The sequence below is a fragment of the Uloborus diversus genome, chromosome 1 (genome assembly GCF_026930045.1).
Source record: "Uloborus diversus isolate 005 chromosome 1, Udiv.v.3.1, whole genome shotgun sequence".
NCBI lineage: Eukaryota > Metazoa > Arthropoda > Arachnida > Araneae > Uloboridae > Uloborus > Uloborus diversus.
The window spans coordinates 218407120-218424955 of record NC_072731.1 but is presented as its reverse complement, the minus strand read 5'-3'; the positions used below and the strand labels follow the sequence as shown (position 1 = coordinate 218424955).

Below are 17836 nucleotides of genomic sequence, written 5' to 3'. Positions count from 1 at the left end.
TTCTATTTTTGCTTTTGTTGACATTTTTGTTTTTTAATTCCTAGTTTTGGTTCCTAAATTGAAAAATAAAATAAACCATAATAGTGGGGGTGGGCCGTTGCCTCCCTCCCCCCCCCCCCCCAAATTGGCGCCACTGGATTAATCCAACAAAAATCTAGAGAAGTAGACTTCAAATGAAAATAGGTGGGGGTTACTTCAACACGATATATTCAAGCCTTATTTCATATTCATCTTTGTTGAAAGCAAATACCAGACGTTGATAAGAAGGCACCATTTTGAAGTACTTCATTGTAAGAAGACTCGGGAGTGACCCAAGGAGATTAAAAATTGCCGTCCGTGGGTACACATGGTTATGTGTCCTTAGATACAAAGGTACTCCATTTTGGTTTTACAAGTCGCTCACATCGACAGGACCAGTTTCACATTAAAAATCCGAAACAAAACCTTCAAAATATAGGGAAACATGGCAGTGGCAGTGGCGTAGCGAGAAAAAATCCTTAGGGGGGGTTAATTTTTTCTGAAGTTTAAAGTAAAACCATGTCCTCAAGTTTATACACTTATACTGTACATATATATATATATATATACATACATTGTTTTGGGGCTCATGGGGGGGGGGTTCTGACCCCCCTATCCCCCCCATGGCTACGCCACTGAAACATGATACCTACAACAAAAATGAATAATACAATCAAGGATGGACGGAAAAAAGAATTGCTCATGTTTTTTTAGTTAGATCCTACTAAAACCCAAAAAATGGCAGAATCTTGGATGTTTGTTTGATGGCATTGAAACTTCATGGCACTAGAGAGGGCTGTAACACACGTTGATCCCCAATTAGGATCTCTCTCGACTCTACCCGGAATTTCCCGGGCAACATCCGTAAGTACAAGCGTCCGTGGGTACAGCATCTTCTCCTAACCATTTATATGAAAGAAAAATGCTTTAAAAAAAGCAGGCTGTGCCCCTTTCTGAATACTAGTTATGCTGGAGGGAGGGGGAAGTATTCTAGTGTCTGGTAGGCTTACCTATGATAATTAGAGCTGTAGTGAGGAGAGTGAAAAGGTTAGAACTCTTTTCAAATCCCTTGGTTTTGAGCAATATTTCAAAATCTTAATATGTAATATATATATTGTATGTGTAGCACTTGTGTAAATCTTCAATATTTTTAAACTGAAGGTAGACATTTAACTGTCCAATTTTCATCAAAACAGTTTTAAAAATAAATATTTACTTTTGTCTGAGCTCTTCGAAATTAGTGTCAGACATGCTTAAGGCTTCAAAAAAGTTGAAGTTTGACTTGTATTTTCCTCCATTAAATGCCCAAACAGACATGCAAATGAATAAAATTCTGTATAAAATAAGCAGCTGAAGGTCAAGGAAGGCACTTGGTTTTGTGCAATATACTAAAATGTCGCACCATATAAAATATTAATTACACCCTATTTAAAATTTATCACTATAATCCAAAATGTAAAAATCCTTTGCACCAGGGTTTGTTGATTTAAATCAGTCTATTTTTTAATAAAATTTATTAAAATCATTTTATTTCATTTTACATTTTTAGAACGTGTTGCTCTAAATTTAACTACACTGCATTATACAAAGTAAACTGAGTGGATTCATAACATTTAATTTTTTTGAAGATTTAAAAAAATCTGCTTTAAATCAAAAAATTAGACTTTCTTAATTTCTAAAAAAAATCACAACTCTGCTTTGCACATAAAAACAAAACATCTAGCAATGTTTGAATTTCTTTCAATTTTAATGATACGATTTAGGAGTTACTGAAGAGACATAGAAGATAATCACTTGAAAGAATAATTTTTAATGGCATCTTTAACAACGTGGGTTTGTACTTGTATGTAATTTGAATGTAACTCTTTTTATGACAATAATATGTTGCCATAATTATCAGTAATCAAATCATGTATCAGGAGAGAAAGTAATTATCAATTTATGCAGTTGTTGATAAATAGAAACCAGATTAGCCAAGTTACAGTAATTTGGATTTTACTTTTGGAATAATTTATTTTAAATTATATGGAACTGATGTGATATACCCCACCCTTGGCGACTTTTTCCTGTTGGCGCCAAGAAAGCGTTGCCAAGAAAACGATGTATGACGACATATGTCATACATCGTTCTTAGCGCTGCTTTTTTAGCGCCAACAGGAAAAAAATCAGATAAAAAAACATGATCAAAGCACTTCAGAGCACAATATATATAAAAACAACATAAAAGCACAACAAACATCACGAATATATGCTTCAAAAATGTACAGGGCCGGGGTTTTTTTGTAAACATATTAAAATACAATGAAATAAATTATTGTATTAATTAAAAGTCGAAATTAATGCATTGTTTTTTCATCATTTCTCCGGGATACGAGCCCTCGGTCTCAAAGTACTTTCGTAATGAGACCTTGGCTCGCCGGCCCTGCCTCGGTCTCATTACGAAAGTACTATGAGACCTCTGGCTCGCCAGGACCTCGCTCCGCTCGGTCCGATATCCCTCCGACTGTTAATATACATTACAGTCGGAGTATGGTCACAATTATGTATATTATGCATATTCATGTGTATGTACACCCAAGGGTGGCTCCTTCCGTTCAGTGTACAATAAAGACACAGTTTTAAGTGTGAAATATGCACCATTATTGTGCAGATTTATTAATAAAATTCAGCATTTTTATGAATACAACCGAAAGAACTTTCAATTGTTAACATAAAATTCATTACCTAAAGGAGGCACGTTAATGTCTAAATAATTCGTGGAATCGATAAGAATTAACTTTTAGAACAAAATAACAGAACTATTTTTGTAAAATTAATTAACATACAGTAAAAATAAAGTTAAAAGCTACAAGAACCCCTCAAGGATTTGTAAAAAACAAAGAATTTCCGAAGTGAGAATTTTTATGTGAATTCTAAAATAAAGAACTTACCTTTTTATGGTATAAATCCTCACACTCAGTCCAAAACAAAACATCATCTGACAATGGCGCATTACAGATACACACCACGTTGGAGTTAACTTTTAATTAACCTTCAAGTTTGACGAAACTGGCATTTTCTAATGTTTTTACTTCAAAACACAACTACTGAATCTAAACTAACACAAAATAAGCATTCCTGTAAGGTATATTGCACAAAACAACACGTATCTCTCCTGCGTAAAACCAAGAACCCAAGCAAACAAGTTCGAACAAGTTTGCCTTCGCGTTGCCAACCACAGGTTAGTTTCACCAGGGATGCCATGCTTAAAAATTTATCGCCTCATTGGCGAGAAAAATATTTCAATTTTGTGCAAAAAATCGGATTTTGCCAAATGGGGGGGGGGGTATATCACATCTGTACCAATTATATTTTATGTAGATAAATTTATGTTAAATGGAAATGTATATACATATCCTAAAATAGATTTCCTATTTTGAATTGGTGTAAAATTAAAATGTTTGGCATTTGGCCGAATGTTTTGGTTTGAAATTCGAATGTATATCTGATTTTTGGCAAACTATGGTATTCGATGCATCTGTAATTTTTACTTTTTTCTATATCTAATATATAGAAATAAGTATTGGTTTTGTGCAAATTTTGTAACTTTGACCGATTCAAACGTTTTGGGGTGTGTCGAGTCAGTTTCGACTATTTTTGAAAATGTTTGTCTCTGTGGGTGACAGATTTTGTGTCTTCTCTGCAGCAAAAATATGTGCCCCTCTGTGAACTTGTGCCCATTGGTTTTTGGCACAAATTCCTCCAAGGGGGTGGAATAATGGAACGTTTCTCGAGTTATATATGCGTCCCTGCTATTCCCAAGGAAGTGACTGGTGTAATCATAAAATTTAGTTCACATGTTGGTATAGCGCCCACCGCCCATAGGATATACAAGTGCCGATTCAATTTTTATGTCAATGGCTCAAACAGGGATTGAGCTATCGAACGTATTTTGTCGTCACTTGTGACTGCTATATCTTAAAAAATGAACAGAATCAAATAAAAACTTATAGAAAAGTATCCTTTAGAATACAAGATTTTTTTTTTCAATAGCTGAAAAAGGAGCGGTGCAATCAAACCTCTCTTTTTTGTTGCGAGTGCTCATCTCTAAGTTATGCTACGTTCTGGATGAAATAACTGGGATGGTAATCAAGTTATTGTGTGTTTTGATTTTGTTGGGAATATTGATTTCGCTTCAAGCATATGAAATAAATTGTTACATTACTTTTTAGTTTATGAATGTAAAATGAAAAAAATATTAAATTACTTGATTATATTGATATAAATAAATCATAAAAATATAGTACACAACTTATTGGTTATTTTCGATAATAAATGAAAGTATGATTAATATAATATTTATTAAATACCGTAGTTTAAAAAATAAGAATCTAAATATCATGTTTTTAAAATAAATATTGGATATATATCTACTGATATGGATGTCTCGGTTGCTAAATAGATTAATTCCACTTTTTAAAAATCCTTATTTCTGCTTTAATAGTGCTTAATGTTTAGAATGAATTTATATTAAATGGTTCATTATATTTCTGATCCTGCAATGGCAGAAAATGTAACATGAGGACCCATTCACTCCTATGGGTAACACTATCTTCATCATTTTTCTCGACTTTTTGTTTTATGGAGTTAATAGATTTGGCAAGTGAAGCATCCAATATCGGAGAACCCTGTTTCTAGCCAAAAGAAAAAGGATACTTTTCATCCTTTATGCGAAAATTCGCTCCCTTCACACAAAGCTTAGAGGTCTTCGAAAAAGATTTCTTACTCTGTGGTTCAAAAATAGTTGATTTTTTATAGAAAATTCAAATTTTTTTTTTCAAATTCTGACATTGTTATATTTTTCTTAGAGATATGATGGCCGATGATATGGGATGGAAAGCAAAGCTAAAAATTCCTCCTAAAGACAAAAGGAAAAAAACATCTGTAAGTATTCTAGATTTCATACCAAAAAATCAGATTTAAATGAAACATTTTTATTCTAAATCTTATTAATCTTATAGAAAAATGATACAATGTTGTATGAAGATACTGAGCTCTTAGTTTTCCCCGGAAGCAGAAATTGGGAGACGCGAGACATGCATCGCAGATTTTTCAGTAGCCTGAAGATAATTTCACAAAAGAAAATAAGTAAAAGGGAAAAAATTAAATACAACTTGACAAAGATCATTTGGAGAACATTTTTTGACTAGAAAGGCTATGCTTTCAGCATTTCAATTGGAAACGGTCGCCATATTTGGTCATTAACAAGATTGAAGTAGACAAAATGTTTAAGTGCCTAAGTTTTCAAAAACACAGCAGAATTGGACGTTTTAATTGCATACGAATGAAAATAACAAAAAATGTGCTGCAAATCATAGTCATGCTTCTTTTTAAATTTCTGAAAAAATGAAATTTTACATTTAAAATATTGCATTATCCTCATTGCTTTGGACGCAAAAGTGCAAAAAAACTTTTCAACTAAAGTGTAGTCTTATAAGGATTTTTAAATTTTTTTGCAACGAATTCAGAAAATTTTCTCAATTTTTAACATAGTCATCATGTTTGGTCATTCCCGTGATGTTGGTACGCAAATTCTTTAAGTGCCCACGTTTTCATAAACGGAATTAGATGTATAATTGCAATGCAAACTATTGAAAATTATGCAAAATGTGCCGTTTTTTTCGGATCACTCTTGATAATCTTAAAATGCAAAATTTTATCTTTAGAATATTATCTTCATTGCTTTAGAGGCTAATGTGCTAAAAACTGACTTATTTTATCTAAATTGTAGCTTTTTAAGGATTTTGAATTACTACTTTTATGATGTAACAAATTCAAAAATTTATTCATAATCGCTAATTTTTCGCGTAGACCCCATGTTTGGTCATTCGCAAAATAGAGATAGAAGAGACTTTCTTTCCTAAGTTTCCAGAAACAGAATTAGATGTTTACCTCAATACAAACTATTGAAAATAAAATGTTCAATAAATCATGTTTTCATTTATGTTATTTTCATAACAAATGTGAATTATTATCTATCGAGTTTGATCATCATTGCTTTGAAGGCTTTGCTATAGACTAAAACTTTTAACTAAAATGCAGTTTCCAGCCACCTTCATGTTTATTTATAAATTTTTTGAAAACGGTTCAGAAACCTAAAAGAATATGCTGAGCAATTATTTTTCAAATCTACATTGGTGATGGTGTATAAGAAAAACTACAAATTTTAATTTCATTTCTGTACTGAATTGAACTGTAATTTTTGAGTAAAAGCAATATTGCAAGAGTGAAAATCTGTTTCACACACAGAAAAGGGATCTATATAATTTTGCCTGTTGAAGTTAAAATTGTATACTGCAGTGTAGTTAAATTTAGAGTAACACATTCTAAAAATGCAAAGTTAATGTAAAAAAAATAGATTTTAATTAATCAATAATTTCATTAAAAATCCCTTGATTCAAGTGAATTAATTTAAATCAATGATTTTTTTTAAATCACTTGATATAAATCAAACTGATTTAAATCCTGATGCAAGATGAGAAATTTTAAAGTTTTCAAGTTTAGGTTGTGTATAACTTATCAATGTGGTTTCTAAACTATATTCATGACATATTGAGGCATAAACATAGGCATGCGCACAGGGGTACCGTGGTACCCCCATTAGCACATGGAAATGAAAGTGGCTAAAATTTTATATTTTTAGGTTCAACATTTTTACTCAATATTTAAAAATTTTCGTAAAGTGAGCCAGTATGGGAGCTTTTCCAAGCACAATTTCAACCTCCTGGTACATTGGTACCCCCATTTCTGAAGCCCTGCACACTCCTATGGGCATAAAAACTTTCATTTCTTAATCTTTAATTCATGCAATTTTTTAAACTAAACTTTATTTTTTCAAATCTTTCTGTTAAATGGTTTTTGGCCACCAAAAAAAGTTACTTTTTAAGTTTAAACAGCTAATTCCCAAAAGGTTTTTTTCTAACCAAAGTAAAAAAGATCTTATCTTTATACTAGCATCCCCTCCCCTGCCTCTGTTTTTGTAACAATTAGATTATGTTTATACAAATGTTTTTCAAGGTTTTTCTCCTTTGTATGCAATAAATATACTTAAGGCATTTTTAAATTTAAATGCGAAAGTTGTCTGTCTTGTAATGCTATGAAACAACTAAATTAAGATTCTAATTAGGTATGTATTATGATCAATCGTACATTTATCAAAAGTTAATTTTTGCACACTTTTTTAATGATAATATTGCTTCCAAATTGGGTTTAAAAAATTATTTATGCTTTTTTACTATAAATGTTTTATATTTGCCTCAAACTGTGCAATGAGCGTGTACAAAATTTAAGATTCTGTTATAAAACAGAGTTCACCTGATACAAAACTGATCATTTTCCACCCCAGCTATCTGTAAGTTTGATTTACTTTAAAAAGTTATCTCGACTGAGATAAATTATTCTTTTCAGGATGTCACAGACACTAAAGGAAATGAATTTGAAGATTTCTGTTTAAAAAGGGAATTATTAATGGGCATCTTTGAAAAAGGTTGGGAGAAACCTTCACCTATACAAGAGGCTAGTATTCCTATTGCTCTTTTGGGAAGAGATATACTTGCGAGAGCAAAAAATGGCACAGGAAAAACTGGTGCATATATTATTCCCATTCTTCAAAGAATAGATATCACTAAAGACTATATACAAGGTAAGGATTATTCTTTTCAATCTAGTTTCAATTGTAATTTTAGCTTATGCTAACAAATTTCATTCTAGTAGTACTCTAATGTTTTAATTTCTAATACCAAAAGTTTAAAAAAGTACCTATTTTTATAAAGATAAATCTTGTAATTCTCTTAAAAGCAGTTTACCTGTCTGAAGATTTAATTTTCTTATTAGCTGTTACAATATGAAATATTTAGATTCTAACCTTTGTTCCAGCTCTTGTGATAGTTCCAACCAGAGAATTAGCTCTTCAAACAAGTCAAATATGTATTGAATTATCAAAGCATATTGGCGCTAGAGTAATGGTTACCACTGGAGGCACAAATCTTAAAGACGATATTATGCGAATATATGAAAATGGTGAGATGATTTTTAAGTCTTCTTTATTAGTGTTATTTTTAAACTTGATTATGTTAAAAGAGCATTTTTATTCACTCAGTTCATATAATCATTGCAACACCTGGACGAATATTGGACCTAATGGAAAAAAATGTCGCAAAGATGGATAGATGTAATGTACTGATTTTAGACGAGGTAATTTGAATTTCTTTAATTTTTTTCCAAAGAGATGAGAGCTAAAAAGTAAATTGAAGTTTAGAACATTTGTGTAGTCTTTATTGATTTAAAAAAAATATTCAGAAGTGGAAAAAATTGCGTCATGATTCTTGAAATTCGAATCCTTAATCGTAATGCCAAAACAAAGTTCGTACGCCCTTGAAAAACCTTGAAAAGTGCTTGAAAAAAAAAGTTTATTTTCAAGTGCTTGAAAACCTTGAAAAAGTTTCTTAGTGCTTAAATTCTCCCAAAAAACAACGAATTGTGCTTAGAAGTTTTAAAAAATCATCAATGCAATTTTCTGAACATGTGTTCAGTATGCAACATTGCGGAAAATTGCTTCCGTGTTTGGGATTTCAATCCTTTTGCATCTTGTAAATATTTTGATGTTTTTTACAACCGAAAGATATTTTGACATATGGTACCTTAGATTAGTTTAATTTTTGTTTGATTTCATTAATTAACAAATTAATTTGGAAACCATGACAACATTGAACTTACTCGGGGTTTCGCGGAAAATTGCTCTTGTGTTTGAAATTTCAATCTTTTTGCATCCTGCAAATATTTAAATATTTTGGCTAATCAAATGTTAGTTTTGCATATGCTACCTTAGATTAGTATATTTTTTGTTTAATTTTAATAAAAAACCAATTTATTTCATGGGAAACATGCCACGTCAAACAAACCCAGACTTTGCGAAAAATTGCTTCTCGTGTTTGAAATTTCAAGCTTTTTGCATCTTGCAAATATTTAAATATATTCACTAATCGGATGTTATTTTCATATTTGCTACCGTAGATTAGCATATTTTATGTTTAATTTCAGTAAAATATAAGTTTATTTTATGGGAAACATGACAACATTAAATTTAATTCGTGAAAATTTGCTTCCCTTTGAGATTTCAATCCTTTTGCATTTTGTAAATATTTTTATATTTTTGGCAATTAGTAGTTATTTTGACACTGCTACATCAGATTAGCTTATTTTAATAACTTAAGAGTTAAAGAATTTATTACCTTGGTCTTGTTTAATTATTTGCTAATTTATTTTTGCAATTTTGAATGATTATCTTTGCCTAATTTTTGGTCATAGCAGATTTTTTTTTTTAAATTTCAATTTCAGCAGTTGAACTTGGGTATTTTAGTTTCTTCCCATAAAAGTTAAAAGCACTTATGAAAGGTTTTTTAAGTATTAATTTGCTGATTCTAGAAAATATACAAACCTCTGACTGCTGCAACCTTTGAAAAACCTCCAATTTAAACCTCTTGGTATCTGCTTCTCTTTATGACCAAACTTTTCAAACATTTTCAGAAAAACTTTCAACGCAGTAGATCTTTCATCAAAGCGTCTCTCGTTGTAGAAAAAGCAATTTTTCTTTCCTATACTTTTTGTATTATTGCCTTATTTCTATGTGTTTGTAGTAAATGAAATCTGCATACAATATTTTTAGTACAAATTTATGATATTGCCTTGAAAACAAAATTTTTTACTTTGAAAAGTGCTTGATTTTTTTTTTTTTTTCTGCCTAAAGGGTATGAACCCTGCAAAATAAATATCCTATTTCGACGAAACTACGCTAATGAAAAATTAGGAATAAACGTAGAGATGGATTTAAAGTGATTTATTTTTCAGTAGTTAAATAAATCATTAAGCATAATATCTTAAGTCCTAAAACAGTTGGCATTCTATTATGAATTTTCTCCTATAAAAAATATCGGATTTCAACGTTTGATTCTAGTCACTTTTCAAATTTTCTAAATTTTCAGTTTTGCATGAATTTCTTCTTTTTACCCTCTTTAGTAATCTCATGCCTGAATTAACCAATCATTTTTTCAGTAGCTGACTAGATATGTGATAATCCTTATGCAAAGTCGTTGTTATTGGTGCGTAGCTCATATGTAAATGCATTTTTGATTTTGTCTCTAGTTTCAGTTTTCAGATTCTCCTATCATAATTTGAGCACTTTTTCTCATTTAAAGTACTTGCTTCAAAAAAGTCTAAAGAAAGTGAATAAAACATTTCCTTTATGCAGTCGAGTCTCGACTTACGCAAGGGATACATTTCAAGACCCCTTGTGTAAATCAAAATTTTGAGTTGAAAAAGACTGCATACATGAATTTATGAAAACATACAATTAGACATTTGTAAACATTCCACAAACTATTTAAACCCATTTCTTAACTTTGTTTTTTTACATAAACTAAATTTTTACTAAGTTTAAAAAAAGCTGTGTTATTAAATGTAAAATAATCTTAAGATGTATAAAATCAAGGAGAGAGGCAGAAAGTAAAACAGTACGGAATGTGCAGTAATGGCAATAAAATGCAGCACAATAGTCCTGTGCTGTACAATAATTATATTATATTCAATACATAATTTAACTGTAGCATATAACTCTTTTTGACCTTTTCTTTAACTGTCAAACTTTCTTCTCATTTTTATGAACTTTAAACAGTGTGCTTAGGTGAAATCTATATATGTATAAATGGATGTTGGTAAATTTGTTCCCTAAGATCTCGGAAACAACCCGGCAGATTTGATTGAAACTTTCACCGTTTGTTCATTTTGGTACTAGGAAGGTTTATAGACCAGTTCGAAAAAAAATCTGATTGATAGTTCCTTTTTTATTCCAGTTTTAGTCCCAATTTTGAGCATAAATGCCCCAATATGGGGTGGAAAAAAATGTGCACATTTGGGTGGTCCTTATTTTTGAAGTTGTAGATATTTTACACGACGCCCCCTCGATTTGTTCCATTATACAAATAAATGATCCATGCTAAATTTTAAGTCAATCCATGAATATTAACATGTGCCACTAGGGCCCCCTTTTTTGAGTTTCAATGAAAAAATTGCAGATTTTCTCATTTTTATGCAAAAATATTCTTAGGTTTCATATTTAAAGTAATTTTGAATCTCAATAGATGTTGCTGCTTCCAGACCAACCATTATCTCACTTTCATTCTGTAAAATTTTACATATTACATAGGGTACATGTACACCAATGGCCTTGGAACAGGCATACCGCTATTCGCGCTCGTTTCAAACCAAGCGGTAGGGGAACATTTCTTTCCACCAAGATGGACACAAGGGATTCTAAAGGCCATTAATTAATGACCTAGGCCATTAATGAATGATTTTTGACGACAACAAATTGCCTCCTCCAGGCTTTGGGGGTGTTGATTTAGAAAATTTTCTGTGTATGTAATAGGTGTGGCAAATAGGGTCACTAGGTTTCCATGCTATACATATAAGTAATGACAATTATATTTTAATTCGTTGTTCTTTAGTTATATACTTAAATGTTTATGCATTCTTACAATTTAAATTTTGAAAAATCCTCGATTACCCTACCATAAAAAAAAAACTTTATTTTCGATATCTAAAATATAAATTTAAAAAAAATTCAGATCGGAGTAATGAAAAAATCTATACATTAAACTGTCTTCTATTTCAGTGCATAGTCCTTTATTATCATCAAATTCCTCTTGCTATTCATAAGATTTAGAAACCGAAATGGGTATCTATCCTAACCTGTTGAACCTTTTTTCTATATCTGGTTACCACAACGCAAAAGAGCTTGACAACTATTGATATCTGCTCGCATTTCATCAATGTTAGACAAATGCCATATTAGGGACAAAAATGCTGCTCATTTCTTAACAGCCTATGTAGATGCAGTACCTTATGACGAATCGTACATCCCTTAAGAGCAAAAGAAAATCTTCGAGAGGTAAAATCAGATTTCATGAATTTAGATTTTTTAGTTCTTCCCTGGGATACAAAGCTACATCCTGATGTAACTGGAAGAAAACGCCGATAGACTTATCATGATAGTTTCAGATCCCAATGTTAAACAGCTACTCAGAATTTCTGAGATATTTCTTCAGTTGTATAGGATATCTTAGATGATTGCCCTTTATTGCTAACTGTTCAACCTGTAGTGTTTTATGCAGCGGCTTACAATACCGGCCATATAAATTGTGCATGTAATTTTTTAGAGCAAAAGCTGAACGGTGATATATTGCATTTGTATTGCTATCATCATGCACTTGAAATCGTACTGCAGAGTGTCTTTAAAGAAGTTCTTGCCTTTCTTAGTTCTAGACTCGATGTTCCATTATTTAAGCGCTTCAAAATTCAAAACGTACACATACCACTTAAATTCTAAAAGAAGAATTTGTTGACATATTATTGTTCGTAGAAAAAGGAATTAAGAAATATTAGAGAATTTTCATAACTGTAATAATATTTCTTGGTGAAGTCCTCCCTCCTTCAGGGATATGTTTTCGGAAACCTGGAGCTTATCTGTGAGCCAGATGGGTGGCAAAGGGAATTTATTGTTTAAATATTTATATATTTAGGAAACAATTTAAATTGACCTTACATGAGGAGAATGCCCGTAAATGCTGTTTTACAGTTACATGTTGGATGAAGATATAGTTTTTCGCAGTAACCCATTCTAGGCCTTTTAAATTAATATAAATTCTAGTGTCTAATAAAACCTGCAGCGTACAAAATGATGACAAACATGCAGCAGAAGCAGTGATTGAAAAATTCATAAATCACGTATGGTACTTAAATGAAGTAGTAGCTTTGTCCGTATTGGATGAAGGAAATAACTTTGAAGATAGAAAACTACTTCAAAAAAAAAAATGCTTGTTGAATAGGAAGACGTGTCTGATGACTGTATAAAAAATTTCAGATAACAGTAGATGATTTCGAATACTTTCTTAGTAAAGATCTTCCTTTTTATAGAATCAATTACAAGTCAATAAAACTGTTTAATAAGTTACAAACACCAAAAGATGTTTTCCTATTTGATCCTAATTCATGGCAAAATGAAGGAAGCTATTTAAAGGGAAGAGATATCGTTAAAATGCTGAAAGTTATGAATGATACAACTGAAAGAGGAGCACAATTAATCGAAGAATTTTACAATCAATTTACCAAATATGAGTCACAAAAGCAATTTAGTGTTTTACAGACAGTCCAAGACTATCGGAAAAAAAATGCACACGATTGAGGTACATTGAGAAAAGCGTACGATTAAGGTGAAGTTTCTAAAGCACTATTTCATTCTTATCCAATGTAAAATCTTTAGACGATATGAAGTAATTAAAAATATTAATTTTAGTGCTACCTCGCTGTAAAAATATTTTTCAAACATAGGAGGAACGATGTACGCGGTCTGAAGTAAAGCCTCGAAGATTTGAGGGAAAATTATATAAAAGTGTTAAAGTTCAACGTCCTAGGGGCACGTGTTATTATTGACCGATTGAGTTCAAATTTTGCACAGATTACTTTTTATTATAGTGTCACAAAACTGGGGGGCGTCACTTGTTGAATTCCGAAAAAAAAAAATTCCCATATAAATAAGGACCACCCTAGTGCACATATTAGCATTATGTGTCCATCAAAAAGGCTAATTTTTCTGCTGAAGATGGCATCTGTAAGAAAGTTCTAAGTTGTACAAAAAACAAAATTATGAGCTTTTTAGTTCCATGTTCGAAGGCTTTCATCTACCCAATTCATTATTTAGTGTATCATCTCAACTCCCAGTTGATAGTTAGAATTGTTGTACTGTTCAATATTTTTGCGTTTCGTGTGACTGTTCGAGGCTTTTCTCAAATCAAATCTTAAAGTAACGTTTTTTCACAAGATTGGCTGATAATATTATCCAATCTACCTGTAGAAATCTCGCCAAACTTTTTGCAAAGATTTCAGTAGCTTATGCAAATACATTTGGCATTTTTTTCAACTGTCTCTGTTTTTGAAGCCAGTGTTTCCCCACTTTCACCATGTAAACAAAATATCGCCATTAAAAGAATCTTTAAAACATTTTTCAAGATGTAAAATTATCCACCATAAACTAAATTAGGCAAATCCATTAAAGAGCACAAAAACTTCCATAAATTTTCCTTTGAGCACATCTTCAAACAATCGCCGAATTTTATTACTCATTTTAGATGAAAATGTTTAGCTCCATGTTATGGTGACTATTAGTATCTCAGGATTTGGCGACAATATCTTTTTGATGAAAATTAGTAACAGATCGTTTTACAATTTTTGAAATTTTTACTGTTTATTTTAATCTAATGGAGATTTTTAGATGAGCTGTTATTGTTATTTCGAAATGGTTGATGTTCTAAAAATGAAGTTTCGAGAATTTATTAAAAAAGGAATTTTTCTGAAGCTATTCTGCAAATTGTGTAGGGGTTAAAAAAGGGTGTCTCCCCAGTTTAGATGACATTTCGTCCCCCTCCCCCCGTTTTCAGATTTAATCATACATTTGATATATTAAAGGGGGGTGTAAGTTTGAAGTGCCGGCAAAATTGGGGATAAACCAAAAACAGAATGTTGATGTTATTTTGAATTTTTTCTTATTCCGAAGTGAGGGAGGGGATTACTTTCCTTATTCAGATAGATATTTTTAGAGCGACTGTTGACGATATTTTAAAACTGAAACTCGAATCTGAACGTTTTTTCCACTTCATAAGTATCCAGGCTTTAAACGTTTTATGTGTTTAAAAAGTAGAATAGCTTAGTCTTATTTGAAAATACTTCACATCCGTATTGTTTTTCATAATATGCTGCAATAGTGAAAATCATTTTAATGCCGTCCGGGATGGTATAAATTTAGCACTGAATGGGGCACTCAAATAGATTTCAGCCTTGCCAAAAATGTAATTATTTTCTCGCACGTTCTGTTGTTGATATTTTCAAAATTTATGGAACTCGCTTCTTCGTAAGAGATGTTGTAGTAAATTTTCTAATGGTTATACCTAATAACGTTACATTATAATGTTATAACGTTTTAATGCCATCACACTCGCCATATGGAGATAAAATATGTATAAGGCAGGACAATGTCTGCCGGGTTCTGCTAGTTATACATAAATTTCATATCTAGAATGAAAAATGTTTGAGTGGCTATTTACACTAACAAAGTTATGTTTAGACTAGTATGGCATGGAGAATGTTCAATGACTCTCAAGGGGAAGTGAATTAACGAAACCAATATTTAGTGGTCAATTTGAAGGCTATAAAGTTCTAAGATGCCCTTCTGAAAATTTTAGTGCTGCGAGCAAAGAATACCCATTAGCTCTAAAGTATGTTACTCATGAAAAACTTATATTATAGTCATCTTGCATATGTCGAAATGCCTTGTAGCGCTAATCCCCTTTGTTTTTAAAATCTAAATCTGATTGTTCTCTTAAGTTGTCCTCTGCAAACTATTAACAGGTTATAGTGTGAAAATATTTGAATTCTTCAAATGCATTTTAATGCTGCTTTCCCCTTGCATTTATCTGTTTTGTATGTAACTTAATTGCCTTTATAATCTCCTGCTCTGGAAGGATCGAGCTCATTCCTTTAAGACGCTCTTCCTTCATGGAGGTTTTCCAATTTTTATATTGGGCAAGACTTTGTATGCTCGAAAGAGCAAATGGTTAAATGTTTTACCCTTTTAACTATTTGAAAGACGTAATTAAAAAAAAGTATCCTTCCGCTATTGAAAGAAATTTCCAATTTAAGCTCTGTTGCTTTAGGGTCATTTTACAGTATTTTGTCCAAATGTAGGCCATAACAAGATACTTGTTTTGCAATTAGTATTTAATTTACTCTTTTATTAGCACATTTTCTTTTTAATTAGTCCTACCAGCATAAAAACTCAAGAAAACGATGCTAATTTAACAGTAAATTAAATACGATGGATGATGGTTAATTGAATCGGCTGCTTCAATGAGTCTATTTGTCATAAAAAGAATAAAATCCAGCTTTATTGAGATAGCCACTTTATGGAATCAAAGTGGTTTAGACAAACGTGATTTATATAAGCAACCGCCACTGTAGTTATGGCCAAATGGTGTCATGTTGGAATCTCTACATTTGGACAATGGTGTGAAATGGCCTTTTAATGAGTTTTTCAGTACTTTATTAATATTCTACTCTTGCAGGCAGACAAGCTCCTTTCCCAGGATTTCAAAGGGATTTTGGATAAAGTTATTAGCTATTTGCCTACTGATCGTCAAATTCTGCTTTATTCTGCTACTTTTCCCTTGACTGTGGAACAATTTATGGTAATGTGTGTGTTAATTACTCTGCTGATTTTTACTTTTTATATAAAACTATAAAATTGCAAAATGGTAGTATGATGAAATAAGACTGCATTTATCCTATTTTGAAGAAATAAGTCCCAGGGGTCATATGGGTCATGGATATCCTAGAAAATCATGAGAAAAAAATAATTTCAGACTTGGGAAAGTCGTGAAAACTTTCCACTAAGTCATGGGAAAATGTCTTGGGTAGTAACAATGGCCAGAGCATTAGAAATATTGAGTGATTTAGTAATATTGCATATAAATTAAACGATCTCAAAAAACCAATCCATTTTGGATTCCAATTTCATCCGTTTCTGCAACAGATGCTCGCCATTTTTTGTCACGTTATTTTACTATTGGGGTGTCACTAATTTTCAATTTGCTGTTATTTTCAGCACTTCTCATCTTGTATTCTGTAATAGTGCACTTCTCGATTTTGCCACACTCCATCCAAAAGTGTAATTCAATTGCATCCGCTTTCATTTCAACTACTTGTAAAAAAAAAATTCATTATTAAATTTACTAAGAGTTTATCTTGATATGTAAACTTTAGTAATTGAAGTCTTAAGTCAAATAATAGAACATAGAAATAAAAGAATTCCAATACTCTAAAACAGTGATGCTTAACATACAGCTCGCAAAACTGATCTTTGTTTTCAGCTGAAATGTTTTAGGAAAATGAATTTACTGAAAAACAGTTTTACTTTAATGAACCAATATACTGTCAAGTTAGATGGGTGATTATATGCACTATTAACACCGAAGGGCAATGTTTTTATAGAGTTAATTTTTTATTGAGAACTTAGTACTGACTCATCTAATTTGTCTTATTCATTACTATTCTGCCCTATTTATTAGACATTGCATTCATTATATTTTTACTGAACTTGAATTTGTATGATGAAGACAAAAGTAATTTATTACTTTCTGCAGTGTACACTGATATTTTTTCAGTCACAAGAGCTCCAATGAGATAGTAGCATTCACATAAAAATTTTCTAATGCCCATTTCCAAAAATTGTCAAGTTTGACATGAAATAGTACTATTCTCTTCGTATAACGAGATCATGAAAAAGTCATGGAAACCTTTTTGTTCAAATTGAGTATGAACCCTGAAATATTTATAACTGAGCAGATTCATTACTTTTTAGTGCTGAAATGGAATTTTTTTTTCCCTATCTTTTGGGATCCTATCATGGTCCCATTCTGAAATTCTCTGTATTCATTACAGTATCATAAAAATCATGTGTTTTTCCAAAAATTTCAAAAGACTATCTTTAAAATTTTTGAACTTAAAATTTTAAGGAAAAAATTCTCAACAATTTTTCAAGTTACATAAACATATTAAATTAATGTGCATGTAATTGTCTTCGAAATGAGCTATCATGCAATTCTATAACTCCTATAGACAGGGTTGGCAAAAACCCGGGGTTTTTTAAAAAAGCCCATGGACCCAGGGTTTTTTG

At 31.4% G+C, this 17836-nt stretch overlaps 1 protein-coding gene across 4 annotated transcripts in view; it reads left to right on the top strand.

Moving 5' to 3' along the window:
- The window catches only part of LOC129224898 (ATP-dependent RNA helicase me31b-like), a 40571-nt gene that overhangs the window by 3249 nt on the left and 19486 nt on the right, over nucleotides 1-17836 (top strand). For all 4 annotated transcript variants that reach the window (XM_054859451.1, XM_054859445.1, XM_054859465.1 and 1 more), the window contains exons 3-7: nucleotides 4866-4941; nucleotides 7465-7699; nucleotides 7933-8076; nucleotides 8156-8250; nucleotides 16227-16349. In XM_054859451.1, the coding sequence (XP_054715426.1) occupies nucleotides 4866-4941; nucleotides 7465-7699; nucleotides 7933-8076; nucleotides 8156-8250; nucleotides 16227-16349 (673 nt within the window). The remainder of the gene's footprint in view (nucleotides 1-4865; nucleotides 4942-7464; nucleotides 7700-7932; nucleotides 8077-8155; nucleotides 8251-16226; nucleotides 16350-17836) is intronic.